Raw genomic sequence first — 15,806 nt, 5'->3', positions numbered from 1 at the left:
AGAAGAGCAGATGGAAACCTTTTCTAAGAAATTACAAATTTGATGTTATGCCATCACATTTATTATTCAAGATGCAATTACTCACTGAAGTTATAGTAAAGGGATCTTCCTTTGCCGGACCATGAAAGGAACTGAACCTGCAATCTTGCGATTATGAATGCAACCAACTGAAGTTATTATTATCTGTTTTTGTAGTTCATTGAAAAATGCAGAGAAATTGTGTTGAAAGTTAACACTGCAGTCTTTCAGTGTGTTCCACATTTGTGTTTATAAGTAGAAGAGGAGATATTTTATTATGATTTAAATTTGATTAAAAGAAAAATTATCCTTTACCTTTCTGACATCTCAAGACATCTTTACTGGATGTAATTGAAAGAATTGAATGTATTAAATGTACTGACCATATATTTAAGGAATTATGCATTTAAATAATTATATAATATGAACAATTGCTTGGCAAAATGACAACAACTGCACTTCTCCGGGACTAGTGCTAGGCAGTACTGAAAAAAAACTGAAAATAATTTGAAAATATTTTTCAAATATACCACAGTATCAGACAGTCATTGAGTTTGCAGTAATAAAGTTAATCACTTCATGCTTCCTGAGTGTTGGTGCGGTATGCAAACAGAATATCTTACAAAGCTGACATGGCTTGTTTTGATTGGTACGTATACACCACAGAGACCTTGCAGTTTTTGAAAAGTTAATCAGAGAAATATGGACACAATGTTTATTATATATCAAATATATTGCAAAAAAAAAAAACTAAAACTGAAATGCTATCACAGTGTGCTGGGGTAGACATTATATATATTGCTCAGAAGTATCTATGGGATTAAAGCTTTGACCTTCTTGCTAATTTGGTAGGCTCCTTCAGACTACTTTTTGTCATCAAGGCAAAGCAGCACGGCAGGTTTTTCATGTTTCTCATGAATATTAGAAAGCCCTCCTTCACTGGTTTAGGATTACAGCGGTCATGCATTTTATTAATCTCAAAACTGATTGCGCATCACATGTGAGCAAGTCACAATACATGTGAGCAACATGTCATGGGGGTCTTGACCACTGCTTACAACACAGAAAGATAACAAAGACTGTCTTTTGTTAACCTAGTACATAGTCCTAAATGGTCAGTGACAAAAACACCTCTTTGATTCCAGGGTCAGCTCTCAATGTACTTATGTAACAAAATGGTTGTGGATTGTAATGATTTTTTTTTTTTATTGCCTGATGTTACAGCTTTCTTTTTGTCATCAATATCAAAACACAATTAATGTACAGGATTTGAATTTATGGGCAGACATTAAGACAAAACATGAAAGAAACAAACAATAAAAGAAATACACTGCTGCATTTCAGCTTTACAAGATTTACAAGATACTTTTGAATATTGATTAATTTCAAATTACACTGCCATTGCTGATCTCACATTTGTCAGTCTGAAATTATAGTTCAGTCCCATCATGTAAAAACATTACACACAACAAAGCTTTTTTGGTCATAAAACATCAAGGCAGATTACAAAAAAAGCTGTTTTCCAGCACTGTAACCTATTACAGCACTGCTGCTATATTATGATTTCCCAGTCTGTGTGTATACCCAGGTTCAAATCAGTTAGCTTCAGCATAGCTTGCTCTGGTTCAAACTGAAACTTGACAGTGGTCTTCCCTGCAGCTAGAGGGAGAAAGACACTGGATTACTACAGATAGAAAAAAAAAAGAAACGAAAAGTCTCAAAACTCTGCGGGCTATATTTAGGTGGTTTTATGTACCAAATACAGACATAACTTATTTTTACATTACCATTTTTTCCGACCTCTCTTTATATCTTTTTTTTTTTATTAACAAGCTGTCTTCATTACAAAAGCAATAAGCCACGAGAGGATGTGCATTACTGCGATTTTATCAAGGGGAAGCGTGTTCTTAAGCACGATGTGAAGCAGAGTGCCGAAAAAAGTTGCCCATTACTTTATATTGTGGTTATTGCATGAACCTTTTAGGTTTTTGTTGTTTAACAACGAACATATAATAACACAGCGCTGTTTAATGCAAAAAAAAAGTTTATATATACTTTTGGTTACCAAATTACCACCAAAAGTAGTACCAATCCAACGGTGCTCCTCTTCTCACGCTGGGGCTGAATCTCAAATAGCTCCCTGCTCCCTACATAGTGCACCACATTGGAATAAATACTGGATCCTGCACCCCAAAATGCATAAAATAGCTAAAAACACATTAACAAATAGTGCACTGTGGAAGCTGGAATTCCTAAACTTCCATAGTTAGCACACTATTTAGGGAGTAATGAGCTGTTTGGGATTCAGCCTTCTAACTTTCATGCTACTTCTAACTGAAACACATACATTTGAGGCATATAAGCCATTCAAATGACATTCTTTAGACTTTTAAATTGCTGTTTTAAAGTGAATCATATTGTAAGTACTTTAATTCAAGCCAGTGATATTAATTATGAAGTTGTTTAGACTGTTAGCTACCTGACCAGCCTAGTTCTAGTTAAGAAAATACTGTAAGATAAGATAAGATAATCCTTTATTAGTCCCACAGTGGGGAAATTCTTGTATGTTGTAAGGAATCAATGTAAACCCTTATTTTACAGTATTTTACTATTTTACAATAACATGGCTCAGCCAATCAGATTTTAGGACTGGAAATATCCATTTTATAATGTACCTTTAAGACCAAAATAAAATAAATGACCTTTGTTTTGATTGGCTGTCCTGTGTTTAGAACTTCAGTGTGAATTGGCGAGGCTAAACCTGAATAAGTAGATATAGGTAAATTGAGTTGGTTCTCTTGACATTCCAGAAAGATATTTTAAAACAGGCTTTACTGCAGCTTAGTTTGCATATATGACCTGTACGGACTTGGTAGTGGTACATTTTGAAGCTATAACAATGTTTACATATTATTTCTAACTCCTTTTCAATAAAAAAAATTATAATAATAATAATATAGGCCCTTCAATATTTTCATCCAAAATAATTACACATTGGCTTGAAAAAAAAAAGCAAGCACCATAAACAGCATATTCTCATTAAAAATACCAGATAAAAAAAACATCAAAAAACAACAACAAAAAAACTGTAATCTTCTAAAATAATATGGGTAAGTCTCACCTGAGTTTACAGTAGGTTGCTTGTTAACTTTCTTTTGCCCCAGAATGACCACAGACTCCAGTTTGCCATCTGAGATGAAATTGCCTTCTTCAGCTGCACAGCTGAGTATAGAGCAACCAAGTGAAATTCTACTCAGAACCTCCACAGCACAAACCATGGTCACATATACTTTGCATTCTGTGATCAACACTTAACTTCCAAGTCGGTGGCCTGAGCACTAGGAGGACCACAAAAGTTTGGGGGCACAAGCATATTTTCTTTGTTGCTTTGCAATAACTTTACATATTACATATTTAGACACAGACTACAGCTATTCTGTATTGGTCTTACGAGTGAAATTTGTCATTTTGCCCAGTTTAGAGCGCTTAATGGCTTCACTCTGGCTTATCTCGCTGGTCTGTTAAAACATTACAGCCTGTTCAGACCACTTTACTCAGCTGAAGCCATCTTACTGCAAATACTTACGATCACTTACAGCTTACCTGGTCTAAGGTGTAATTCATATGTAGTTCCTAAACTCTGGACTACATTAGAGTGGATAACAAGTGATTTTAAATTCAGATTGAATTTAATTCAAATTTGTTTAGGCTATGCCTGGACTAGTGTGTTGCATTGTTTGTAAATGTGCTGTTATGGCTATGGTATTTCAATGTTTACTTATATTCTTGTGCACCTTGAGATTTTATAATTAAAATTTAAAATGATAGACTACTGTTGTTGTTAATAATAATAATAATAATAATAATAATACAGATATTCTGATCTTGCCATTTTTCTTTGTAGAAACTGTAGGAATAATGACACTGTGTGTGTGTGTGTGTGTGTGTGTGTGTGTGTGTGTGTGTGTGTGTGTGTTCCTGCTACTGTAATGCTGCAATTTTTTATCTATCTAACTGTTGGTGTGTCTGGCTGTCTGGATATCTAACCATGTCAGATCATTTTTATAGTTGTCATTAAATATGATACATGGGTACTGTAAATAATACATTTTCATAGATAAATCATCAACTACTCATAGCTACTCATCATAGATACAGTACAATAAGAAATATAATGAGAAAAAGTAAAAAAGGAGAAACTTTACCTGCTAGTAAGTCTGCCAGACCACAGCGTGAAAGTCCGTAGGCTGAATTGCTTTTTGTCCCTGTAGTTGAAGGAGTGACCATCATCTAGGTACAGCATACCTTCAGCATTGCCCTGTAGGGATAGATACTCATCAGTTTAGGAGTAAAGCAGACTAGATGAAGAAGCTGCTTGAACTCTTTTGACCAAGGAACAGTATTAAAAAAATTATAATATCATAATATCAGTGACAACAGGATCAGATCACCACTATTATATTGGATTTCACCACTATTATAATATTGGCATTACATTGGACTTTTAACTGAACCTCTTAAATGTCTTTATAACACCAAAACATATAAAATTGACCTAAATATAAAATAATCATATGTACTACTGCAGTTTACTGTGCATTCTATGCAACTATGCACTGACCTAGTACATGATTTGCAGGGGCACTGAAGCAGCAGACTATTTACTTCAACTAAACACTTCTTAAAAGCTGGTAACTGTATCATATTATCAGGATTATTGAAATTTTAAATTATATGATTCACACTGGGTTGTAGACCACATTATAATGAATAAAACTGTGACGATCCTATCCCTTCTTTGTATTTATCATGATCTGGCCAGGAAGAGTGGTCACCTCTGAGGCCAGGGCTACAGTGAGGGTAAAGGGATGCAGCTGGAGTTCAGCTGTGCAAGAGCCACAGCCAGTTCTCCTGGATACCACTGTTCCTCCCCGCTGGAACAAAGGCACCTAGCAGAGAGGACATAACACAAATGCTAAGGAAATGCCAATCCAGTCATTGGTAGAAAAAGAGATTTTTCACCTGTTGTCAGGTGTTTTTTCTGTGGAGTATGCTTTGGGTTGTGTGTGGCCACAACAGAACAACTGATAATTTGCAAAATTATGACTGACATGTCTTTTAGCCAATTGCAATCATTTCTAAATGTTCCTTCTTCCTTCAAGTGCAGGAAAAACTTTAACAGAAGTCCTCAAAACAAACCTGAAGTGAGAACAATTCTAGCAGTAAATTAGTCAGAATTACTGCACTAAGACATGTTACTGAGGAAAGAACTATGCCGGACACTCGCTTTAAGAACTATAAGACAAATTAATGACACAACTGCACATTTTCACCAGAGAGATCTCCAAATCCCCCAACTGTGCACAGCGTAGTGTTAAATAGGCCTACATGTATGTATGCACTGAACATCATATAAATGTATTTTTTTCTGAAAAATGTTTCAAATGTACTGCTCTGTGTGCTACTGAATGTTCTAATCGGTTTGCACAAGTGTTCAGGATCCTACCAGGTAGTCTTTACTGAAAGGTTGACTGAAGTTTCATGAATAACTAAAGCAGAACTTCATCACAATTTTGCAAACGATAAGTTACTCACCGTCTCTAAAGTCACAGGAAGAGTGAGAGTCCCACCTCCTCTGTGTTGCTCACCACTGCTTACATTATACCACAACTGCAACACAAACGCACAGCTTTGCTCAGACATCCTTTCTGTGCATTGCAAGGCATCTGACATCATTTATAAGGAGCACCATAGAACTTGAGGCTGACCTCATCTGATCCTGGCAGAAAAACCTTGACCTCCGTGACACCTGGGTCAGTTACAGGGCAGGCAAGGAGAGCACTGCCTGAAATGATAAATATCTCATTGATTTAAATCCAAAATTAAACAAAATGCAGTAAATTAATTACACACAACAACAATACTACTGAAAGTAGACAGTTCTGACATTTTCCTATTTACCAATCATGTACTGGTTGTCCATAATGAAGGTTTCTGTCTCCTTGGGGAATTCCACCCACAAAGGTCTGTAACAAACATTAGTTATAATGAATTTCACTGGCAGTTAATCTACAGTGAAAAACCTAATCCACTCCATATTGAAGGATCTAGACCCCTGTACCTGGTGGGCGGTAAGGCTGAGGTATGGGCCAGGTGAAAGAGAGTATACCAATAGGGCAGTAAATAGTATCTCTGCTGGATTGCTGATCGCACTGCTGAAGTGACTGTGTCCCCAAACAGCCATGGCTCCCGCCTCTTTGTCTGTTTAGCTGAGTGACCTCTAAAGAAGGGCTGCAGAGCCCCTGCCTGGTACCAGCGCACCAATAATTCAGGGTCAGGATCCTGCCAAAAGCCCCCTACATCAGCTACAAACACAAACAGATATATATATATATATATATATATATATATATATATATATATATATATATATATATATATATATATATATATATATATATATATATACACACACACACACACACACACACACACATGTATACATACACATACATACACATATATACACACACACACACACACACACACACACACACACACACACTTATAATGTTTTAACACTCTTTTTAAATATCTAACAGTACACTATATCACTTATCTATGTTCCACTCTGCTCTACATCTGGAAATTCATTGCTGAGTGGAATCAGGTTTGAGCAAAGAACTGAGTAAACTAAGCAGGAATGCGGTCCTCTAAAACCCACAGTGCTGTGCACAATTTAGAGACCAGCCTTCATTTATTTAATTTTCAGTAAAAATAGGCACTAACTCGATAACGCATAGTTAGGTATATTTATATTTAAAATAATAATAATAATAATAATAATAAATAATAATAATAATAATAATAATAAAGCAACAACAAAATATATATTATATATAATATCTAGTTTCAGTATTTGGTGTACACTTTGCCTTTACTAGTTTCCATTATTTTCAAGAGGTTTGGCTTCAGTGAAAAAAAAAATTATATATATATATATATATATATATATATATATATATATATATATAATTTTTTTTTTTGCAGGGATCCATGTAATAACAAACATGTTCATGATGTTGATGTTAATTTCTCAAAGACATAAGCTTTAAGTACTGTTCATCTGATGATGAAAATCAGATACTCCTGTTTTCTTTGACTTTTCCCTTTCTTATGCAGATTATCTTATAACAAATTTCCTCATAAAATAGCTCATGAAAAATTAATTAATATCTGTGCTGAATAGTTTCTTGGCAACTACCAAATTATTTATAGTACTTACTAATTAATATGCCTTAAGATGAATATCTGAACTTACAGATTACACTATGGCAATGCTTTTCTGATTGGCTGTCCTGCTGTTTCTCCAAGTGAGATCCCAATGTTGCAGGCCATATGTTTACCAGGAAAAAAAACGTCAGAGCTTATTACCTCCTCAGTTTACAATGGCTTTTCATTAAGTTCAATAAGTCTACAAAGTCCTGCTTATGACACTTACAGGGTTCAAGGGCTTAACTATGCCATATCTTGCCAATTTCCTGAAGTACTATAACCAATCCAATCCTGCCACAGCTAAACCAGGATTAATGCAAACTCTGAGGATCACTTACAGCTAAGCTTATGGAGGACCTTTCTCTTACATAGTTCCTAATCTCTGGAAACTGAGATTCAAGTTTTCCATGATTCAGACTAGCTAGCTGTTTTCAAATGCAAATTAAAAACACATTTACCTCAGCTAGTATGCGTCTAGTATTTTGGGTTTCATTGTTTTTTTCAATATTTTGTACTTGTGCTGGTACTTCACTTGACCCATAATGTTTTCTATTTCAACACTTGCTTATGTTCCTGTGTAAAGTGCTTTGACATCATCCAATCAGATGAAAACTGCAATATAAATAAATATTATGACCATTACAACAAATAGTTAAAGGAACTTACTGACCACCACTAAAGTGTATTCCAGTGATACTCAATGACAGAAGCATGGGGATTGAGATCTTCAGATACTCCCAGGTGGCAATATTGTCTCCTGTCCATATTGCACCTGTGACAGAATGATATAGATCAGTACAGTGTACTGTAGTCTTACAAACAATAAGGGAGATGTAGAGTTTTATTATGTCATGTAGACTTTTTCTTACCCATTCTTTGAGACCCAGCAAAGAAGGAGCGGGAAAGGACGAATGGCCTCTCCAGTCCACCAGAGCGAGTGATTAAACCCTCAACAGTAGCCATGTGCTGCAGAGGGAGTATTGTTGCTTTACATGTGGTGCCTCTGAATCCTCACAAACACAAACTGTAAACCGTTTTTAGGGCTGCTCTAACCTGAAAGAAGCCGTAGAGGTTGTGCAGATCTCGGTGCTCCCAGCCTCCACAGTGTACAGCGTCTTTAGGCATTGTCTGCTCAGGACCATTGAAGACTGAGGGTTCGTTCATGTCGTTCCACACAAACAACGACTCTGTAGATCCCTAACACAGACAGGCATTAGACAGTGTTCACATACAGAGCAGAACTTGACAACTAGTTCCTTTTGTTATGTTTACCTCAAAACAGATGATTGAAAAGTCTGAACTCTGTCTTTCACACTCACTTTGTACTTGTCAAATGAAAACTGGCTGGCATACCACGACCTTGTCCTTGAACTACTGAAGTCCAAGTAGCAGGAATTACCTAACGATACACATCAGACACTTCAGTTAAGGAACTGCATTCAGTGCCCCAAACATAAAGAAACTGATAAACACAATGAGGCTGATAATCCTATAAGTATGTCAAATATTACACTGTTGCCCCAAAACAATAAAGGTGTTGCAAAAGTAATTAAAGGGGAATTCCATCAATCTTTAAAATTTTTCCATAGATGAGAAAATCTGCTGCCTCGAATTTCTTTCCAGTAATGGTGATAAAAAACAGGGGTTACTATCTGAAACAACCAGTGTATCTACATGTGTCTTTTGGGTTTTTACATGTAATGTTGATAATGGTCAAATAATCTAATCTTTAAAAAAAAGATTCTTAGGTATTATTTTGACTGCATGTACTTCTCAGTGGTTTTTATCACCACCACTGTGAACTATTCAGACTTAGCAAATTTCTCTAGAATGCAACCTCACATCAAACCAGTCTGAATTACTCTGTTCATATTTTACCAATTAATTTATGCTGAATTTTATAAATATCAGTGGAACTCCCACTTAAAGGTTCATAAAAGAAATGTTACTGTATACAGAAAAGAAAAGAGTATCAGGGATGACTAAATTGGAAATAATTAAAATATATACTAAAGGAAATTATACCTGGCCAGCATGTTCCATAGTAAACATTGCCATCTCTGTCATTCACAAAATGGTGACCATCTCTGGCCGCAAAGAAGAAAGGCCAATGAGGATCAGCTTTGATATGGGGATCATTGATTACCACCAACTAATATACAGACAGAACAAATTATGGCAGAAACAATACAAGAACCTCAAAATACATCAATGTCCTTCAAGATGAATAGCCCTAGAAATGATAACTGGGAAACAAACACACTTTGACTGAGAGCCACTGCTCTCAGCTTTCACCTGCTCACCTTCCTTTTCTTTCTCTGCAGGTGGAGCTGCATGTCTATTGGGTTGGGGAAGAGCTTGGAGTCCCACGTGAAATAGCGTTTGCGCTCAGTGTGATCTATGTCTAGCCAGATCACATCATAAGGGATGGCATGGAGGTCGAAGCCAGCATCCACAGATTTCACATCCTCCTCATCATCATAGCTCCAGCGACATTGATGATAGCCCAAAGAAAAAAGAGGGGGCAATGCTTGGTATCCTATCAGTAGAAAAAGAAAGCAAACTGAAAATAAACCTACACTGTTTGCTTGAATAGACATCCTACACATACGTTACTGACATTAAGATGATTCAGGTGAGACTATATCACCCACGAGAGAAATGTGTCATTCTTCCTGTGGAAAAACATTCCCTACACCTTGCTTGACTCAAACACAGAACACAAACATAGAATACCACTGAAAGGAGCAGCAAGCATGACAACATACAGCATGGGGCATTACTAGTCAATATCTGATAGTATTTAACACAGTCATTTGGTAAACATTCTAATTTAACCATTTTTAAAAGAAAATTTCTGATGAAATTCTGTTTTTTACCATACTCCAAATGTTATCAATCAGCCAAGACATGTCTAGTGTCTAGTCTGCTTAGTTTTGCACTGAAGCATATCCACTAATTAGCGCTGTGCAAACTGCATTCCTAATGCGTCATTCATTTACTTCAAACTGTTTTGAGTTGTTAAGTAATCTCAAAGAGATCTGCGTATGTGGTTTCTGAGTCTGCATTGTAGTTATACAGCTAAAGTTATGAAGCAGAGTGTCAAAAAAGAAAACTATATATTCAAGACTTAAGCCTTTAAGCACCGGTACAAATAAGCTTGCATTACTTGGCTACATAACTGAATATGTCTTTAGCTGACTGACTTCATTTTTTGCCAAACCATCATTTACAATTACATTTAATCATTTTAAGCAGTGGTGAATACCTGTAAGTTGAGCATACTGGGAGAACACTTGGGCTGGTGAGGGTCCCAGCAGTAAGAAGCAATCAATTTGTCCACTCTCCGACACCCAGCTCACATTAGTTTCAGGACTGAGCCTGCTCCATTTCACTGTTGGACCATTATCTCCCTGCAAAAAACATCAGGAACATATAAATAATGAGAAAGGGATCACACAACAAACTGATCTCTATTTCTGACTTTATAGTCTCCAGTTCTTCAGATTTTATGCAATCACCTGTAAATCTATCACTTGTTAAGACTGAGGTTCATTTGGCATACTTAGAAGTACCCCTAGTGGCTTATAATGGCATCTTCTCCATTCCTGCACTTTGCATTTTGGCCAGCAAAGTTTATTTAAAATCTTACTGGCATATTATTACTGTCAAATTATGTTATTGAAAAACACAATACTCAATTCGTAGTTATGGAATGAGCTCCCCAAAAAATAAAAAAGTGGTCTGGCTGTTTGTAGTTAATGACTTATAGAGAAGCATTGGAGTAGAAATTGATGGAATCATACCTCCTCATGGTTTGAATACTGGAGATCAACCAGAGTCTCAGAGGCGTTTAGCCAAAATACGCCAAGCGTTCTGTCTGGCTTGTGAGCTACCAGAAGAGGAACAGAGCCATAAAGCCCCAGCCTCCTGTTTATCTTATACCCAAATACATCCAGGTTGTATAAACGATATGGCTCACTGCCACTGTAAAATAGACCAGGAAGTGGAGTTAGTTAGTTAATATTTCAGTTTACTATACTGTACTACAGTATTTTCTTGGCTATACATAAACAGCTTCCAGTAGTTATGGAAAATGGCATCATCAGTTTAAAATTTTAGAAGTGAACTTGCTCTAAAATTCTCAATTCCAAAAAAGTTGGGGCAGTATATGAAATATTAAGAAGAAAGAAAGCAGTGATCAGTAAATACAGTTTGACCTGAACATACGCTATTGTACTGTATATATATATATAATATCGATATAATATCGTCCAGTGTGAATAGTGAACAAAAGTGTGTAGATCACCAATGCTATGGCCACCAATACATCCCCATACCATGACAGACCCTGGCTTATGATCTTTACGCTGGTAACAATCGGCATAGGTCTTTTCTTCTTTGGCCTGGAGAAGACAATTTTGATTATTTCCATAACCTGAAAGGTTGACTTGTCAGACCACAACACACATCTCCAGTTTCCATCAGTCCGTTTCAGATGAGCTCAAGCCCACAGAAGTTGGCAATGTTTTTGGATGACGTTGACAGTTTCAACCTGCATTTGTGGATGAAGCAATGAATGGTATTTATTGAGAATGGTTGTCAAAGTATTTCCAAGCCCATGTAGTGATAGATATCTAAAGATTTAAAAATCAATCTTTTCTCTTTTTCGTTGCATTTCATCTACTGTCTCAACTTTTTTGGAATTGAACTTTGTAGCAAACAGACAAGAACACCAAACTCCAACTCTACCTGGTGTCCTTCAACCGGAGAGAATCAGCATGCTCAGGAAGACCATATACATTGGTGAAACCATGCAGGCTAAGGTCAATACCCACTGAACTAGGACCTGTATCACAAATGTTAACAGTAATACATGGCTTTAGCTTTATAATGCTGTAATGCTGAAAGAATACATCTTCATCTGCATAATTCTTGGGAAACTCACCATTTGCCTTGATGTCCCGAAACTGTTTGAAGTTCTCTTGCCACAGCCCTAAGGGATCTTCCTCATCCTGTGAAATTAAAGAACTGGATTTTTAACCACCTCCACAAAGGCATGTTTCATCATGTAGCATTAAAGCAGTATTACAAATGTGTCACTATGTTATGTAACAGTAAGTGAGAATCTTGCCTCATGTAAACTTGAGTATGGCCTGGAAAAAGTCATGAAAGGGTTAGTACAGAAAATGGAAACCTTTGTTTTATTGCTGTCATAAAATCTTGGAACTGTTTCTGTTTTTTGTCCTGCATTTGTTAATATAACATTACATTTCAAAATTTCTATTGCATCTCCCTTGCGCAATGATAACATGTATATTAAGTTAAATTAACAAATGTTAAGAACTTTCTCCCTTCCCCATGTATACACTATTTCAGAGACGCAACATTTTCTTATGACAGTGATGATATCTAGCTCTGTATTATTTTCAAATGAATATATAGAAAATACAATACGCTTACAATATTCTTTTTCCAATTACCTGGGTGGATCCTGTAGTGTCTCAAAGCAAAGTCTACCTTTTGGATTGAGTGTGACAATCACTTCTTCCTCACAGACAACCTCTAGGCAGAAAGGAGAAGCAGAGACCCGGACCTGGTGCTGTCCTGGACCCCAGGTCAGAGATACACAGCCTGCTCTCCTCCATTCAATCCTCAACCTGCCAAGAACATAACACTCACAGGAAAAAAAAAATCACCAAAACAAGGCCTACAGGCCATTTTTATTATCTGTTCTTTAATAAAGATGTATAAAAAGAAGCGCTGCCATCTTGAATTCAGGACTTACTGCTCACATCTTGGTTCACCAACCAAAACATCAACAACCTTATAGCGGGGTTTGATAGGCTGCAGCTCATCAATAGCAACTCTCACAGTTCCATTTTGAACTGCCCATATTTGTAGAAGCAGACGTTCCTGTTAGATACAGAAAGATTTTAGCACCAATATCTTCCTCACATGTTATCTGAAAACTTACAAATGCAAAAAACCAAACGCTAAGGTAAAGTTAAGGTACTTTCTATGTATATTCAAATTATTAGGCAATTAACGGATAATTAAGACGACAGAGAAATCTGTTAACTTTACTTTTAGACAAGCATGTACTATGTGTCCGAAAGTATCCAGACACCCCTTTTAATCAGTGAATTCAGCTGTTTTCCTTGTATATATAAAAAAAAAGCATTTCCAGTACTATTGGATGCTCTGGAGCAGCCATATATGAGCCTAAATCAGTGTGTCCAATGCCAAGTGTCAGCTAGTGGGGTACAAAGCCCACAGCATTGAGCTGTGAAGAAGTGTGACTGGTGTGATGGAGCACCATCAAATGCCACTGAATATCAGAGCTCACTACTGCTTTGAATGCAATCGAATCTTCACAGTAACGTCCAACATTTAGCGTAAAGCTTTCTCAGCGAAGAGGCTCTTACTGCAGCAAAAAGGATGTTAACTTCTTATTAATACCCTTGATTTCAGGAGAAACACTACATGAGCAGGTGTAGTCAAACGTTCGGACACATACAGTATTTTACTCTATTGTTCTGTTTTTGCAAGTATGAATTAAATGTAGTGTAGAGCCTCAGAGCTCAATTTTCTGCCCAGTATTTAATAGCTAAAACAGATATATTCCACCAGAGAAATACCTTAGACTTTGCTTCAAAGACTTCCAAACTCGCTCCTCTTTCTGTCAGAGCTAAAGTATCCAGAGAGGCACAATACCGCAACCCATGTTTGGCCCTCTGTCGCCTGTTGGCCAGCGTTAGTTATTTCGTCCGTCAATCAAGCATTTTATTAATCAGTTAATCAATTTAATCAATCAATTAATTATCTAGTACATACAGCTTACAAAAGCAATTAATGCTCGATACACCATTTGTGATGTTTGGTCAGCTTACTTGTAAAACAAGATGTGGTGAGTGCTCTTAAACTTTTCTTCACCCTCGTCGCCTGGCACGACGCTGAAAGGCAAAGGAAGAGCCGTTATGATATGCTACCACTGAAGACCATCGAAACGTACCAGGAAAAGTAAACAAGCGGTTTGTAGCACTTAACACACCGCTTAATGAAAAGTAGGAGTCACAATCGGTGGATTCAGTACTCGCAACTAAGTGCGTTTGCCTAAAACGACTTGTCATACCTTTCAACTGAACCTCCTGAAACGCTTTTCTCTTTAACAATGTCCGCCATGCTTAGCTGCCCGAAAGTGTTTGGTTTCTTGTGCACTTCAGCTGGTTGACACTCCCTGAAGCGAAAGGCCACGCCCCCTATGACTTCAGTCACTAGGATTGGGTAGACAGATTGGGTAGTCGATGATATGAGCTCTGATTGGACAGCCTTGTGACAACTTAGACGATGCTATATCTTATTACACTATATCAGGTATTGAAATGTGCAGATTAAACAATGTCTATAATACATAGATTTTTTTCTTACTTTGTTTACAAATTTATAGCAATTATTTTAGTATACTTTGCTCTGCAATTTGTAGGTAACTTTTTTCAATGCCCTGACTCAATAGTCTGTGCAAATATTCAAATAATTTTTTGTCATTGTATATGTCATTTATAAAGATTAAAGCAAAAAAATGCACATAATTCAGTCAAGAATGGCCTTAATTGTTTATATTATTAATGTATCAGACTATCTATTAATTTGTGAACATTATTAAGGAATAGAGTAGCCGATTACAACAGCTCAAAAGGGAGAAAACAGCATTCTGCTAATTTAACGATAACGTTAACTGATTTTAAACATGTAAACAGGTCAAATGAAAGAGCATCAAAGCTGCGACGAACTTCATTAAATGCGGTGGCAACCTGCAATGCTCCAGTGCCGCAGATAGTCTTCCGCTTCTCAGCAGGAGACCTCGGTAGATTTCTCTGACAGATTTAGTCTGTTGAAAACCTTTATGTCAGTGTCACGTGTTTGACCAGCAGGGGGCGCCACTGTAAGGCCGTCGACCATCTCCGTCTCTGCGCGCGCTTAGCAGAGACAGCCCACGTGCACCAGCGAAACGGAATGCACGTTCGCGTTTGCGTGCTGTTGCGAGGGGTGATCGGATCGTGAACGAGCAAGCGGGTCCGACTCCTAAAGGAATCATTCTTTTGAATAGGTCCTTTTAAATGAACCGAGTCATGAGTTACGAGTCATCGTTTACGGTATCTAAGCAGAGTACGTGTTGCTACAGGCTAATGACTTCAAAGACCCATTTATACAATTAAACCTGATGATAAAAATGATAATATTAAAATATAACAATATAAGTTTACTTAAGAAGAATCTCTTAAAATTTGTCTACATTTTCTCTTAGTAGACACGTACGATATATTCATACTAGTTAAATTCTTTTAAAATATAAGAATTCAGTTTTCACCAGAAATAAATGTTTAAAAATAGTAATTAGAATAAGTAAGAAGTATTAATAATATAATTAAGTAAGTAATAATAGCTAGCATTTTCAATTTTGAATTAGCACGTATTAAATGCAATTCATTCTAGTAAATTTGTACTTTTCA

At 36.6% G+C, this 15,806-nt stretch overlaps 1 protein-coding gene across 1 annotated transcript; it reads right to left on the bottom strand.

Moving 5' to 3' along the window:
• Positions 1 to 961: 961 nt before the first annotated feature.
• Positions 962 to 15,133, bottom strand: ganc (glucosidase, alpha; neutral C). Its single transcript, XM_017711844.2, has 25 exons — positions 15,108 to 15,133; positions 14,429 to 14,570; positions 14,187 to 14,249; positions 13,935 to 14,037; positions 13,082 to 13,209; positions 12,777 to 12,953; positions 12,428 to 12,449; positions 12,242 to 12,308; positions 12,046 to 12,142; positions 11,100 to 11,280; positions 10,562 to 10,706; positions 9,597 to 9,832; positions 9,319 to 9,445; positions 8,613 to 8,692; positions 8,347 to 8,490; positions 8,163 to 8,259; positions 7,964 to 8,065; positions 6,140 to 6,383; positions 5,980 to 6,044; positions 5,787 to 5,863; positions 5,614 to 5,688; positions 4,854 to 4,967; positions 4,224 to 4,336; positions 3,140 to 3,240; positions 962 to 1,677 (listed from the first exon to the last, which is right to left on the bottom strand). The coding sequence occupies exons 2-25, from the start codon at positions 14,476 to 14,478 to the stop codon at positions 1,571 to 1,573; spliced, it is 2,715 nt and encodes a 904-aa protein (XP_017567333.1). The 5' UTR covers positions 14,479 to 14,570; positions 15,108 to 15,133; the 3' UTR covers positions 962 to 1,570.
• Between the last annotated feature and the right edge of the window lie 673 nt (positions 15,134 to 15,806).

The sequence above is a fragment of the Pygocentrus nattereri genome, chromosome 10 (genome assembly GCF_015220715.1).
Source record: "Pygocentrus nattereri isolate fPygNat1 chromosome 10, fPygNat1.pri, whole genome shotgun sequence".
NCBI classification, from domain to species: domain Eukaryota; kingdom Metazoa; phylum Chordata; class Actinopteri; order Characiformes; family Serrasalmidae; genus Pygocentrus; species Pygocentrus nattereri.
This window is presented reverse-complemented; position numbering and strand designations above follow the sequence as displayed.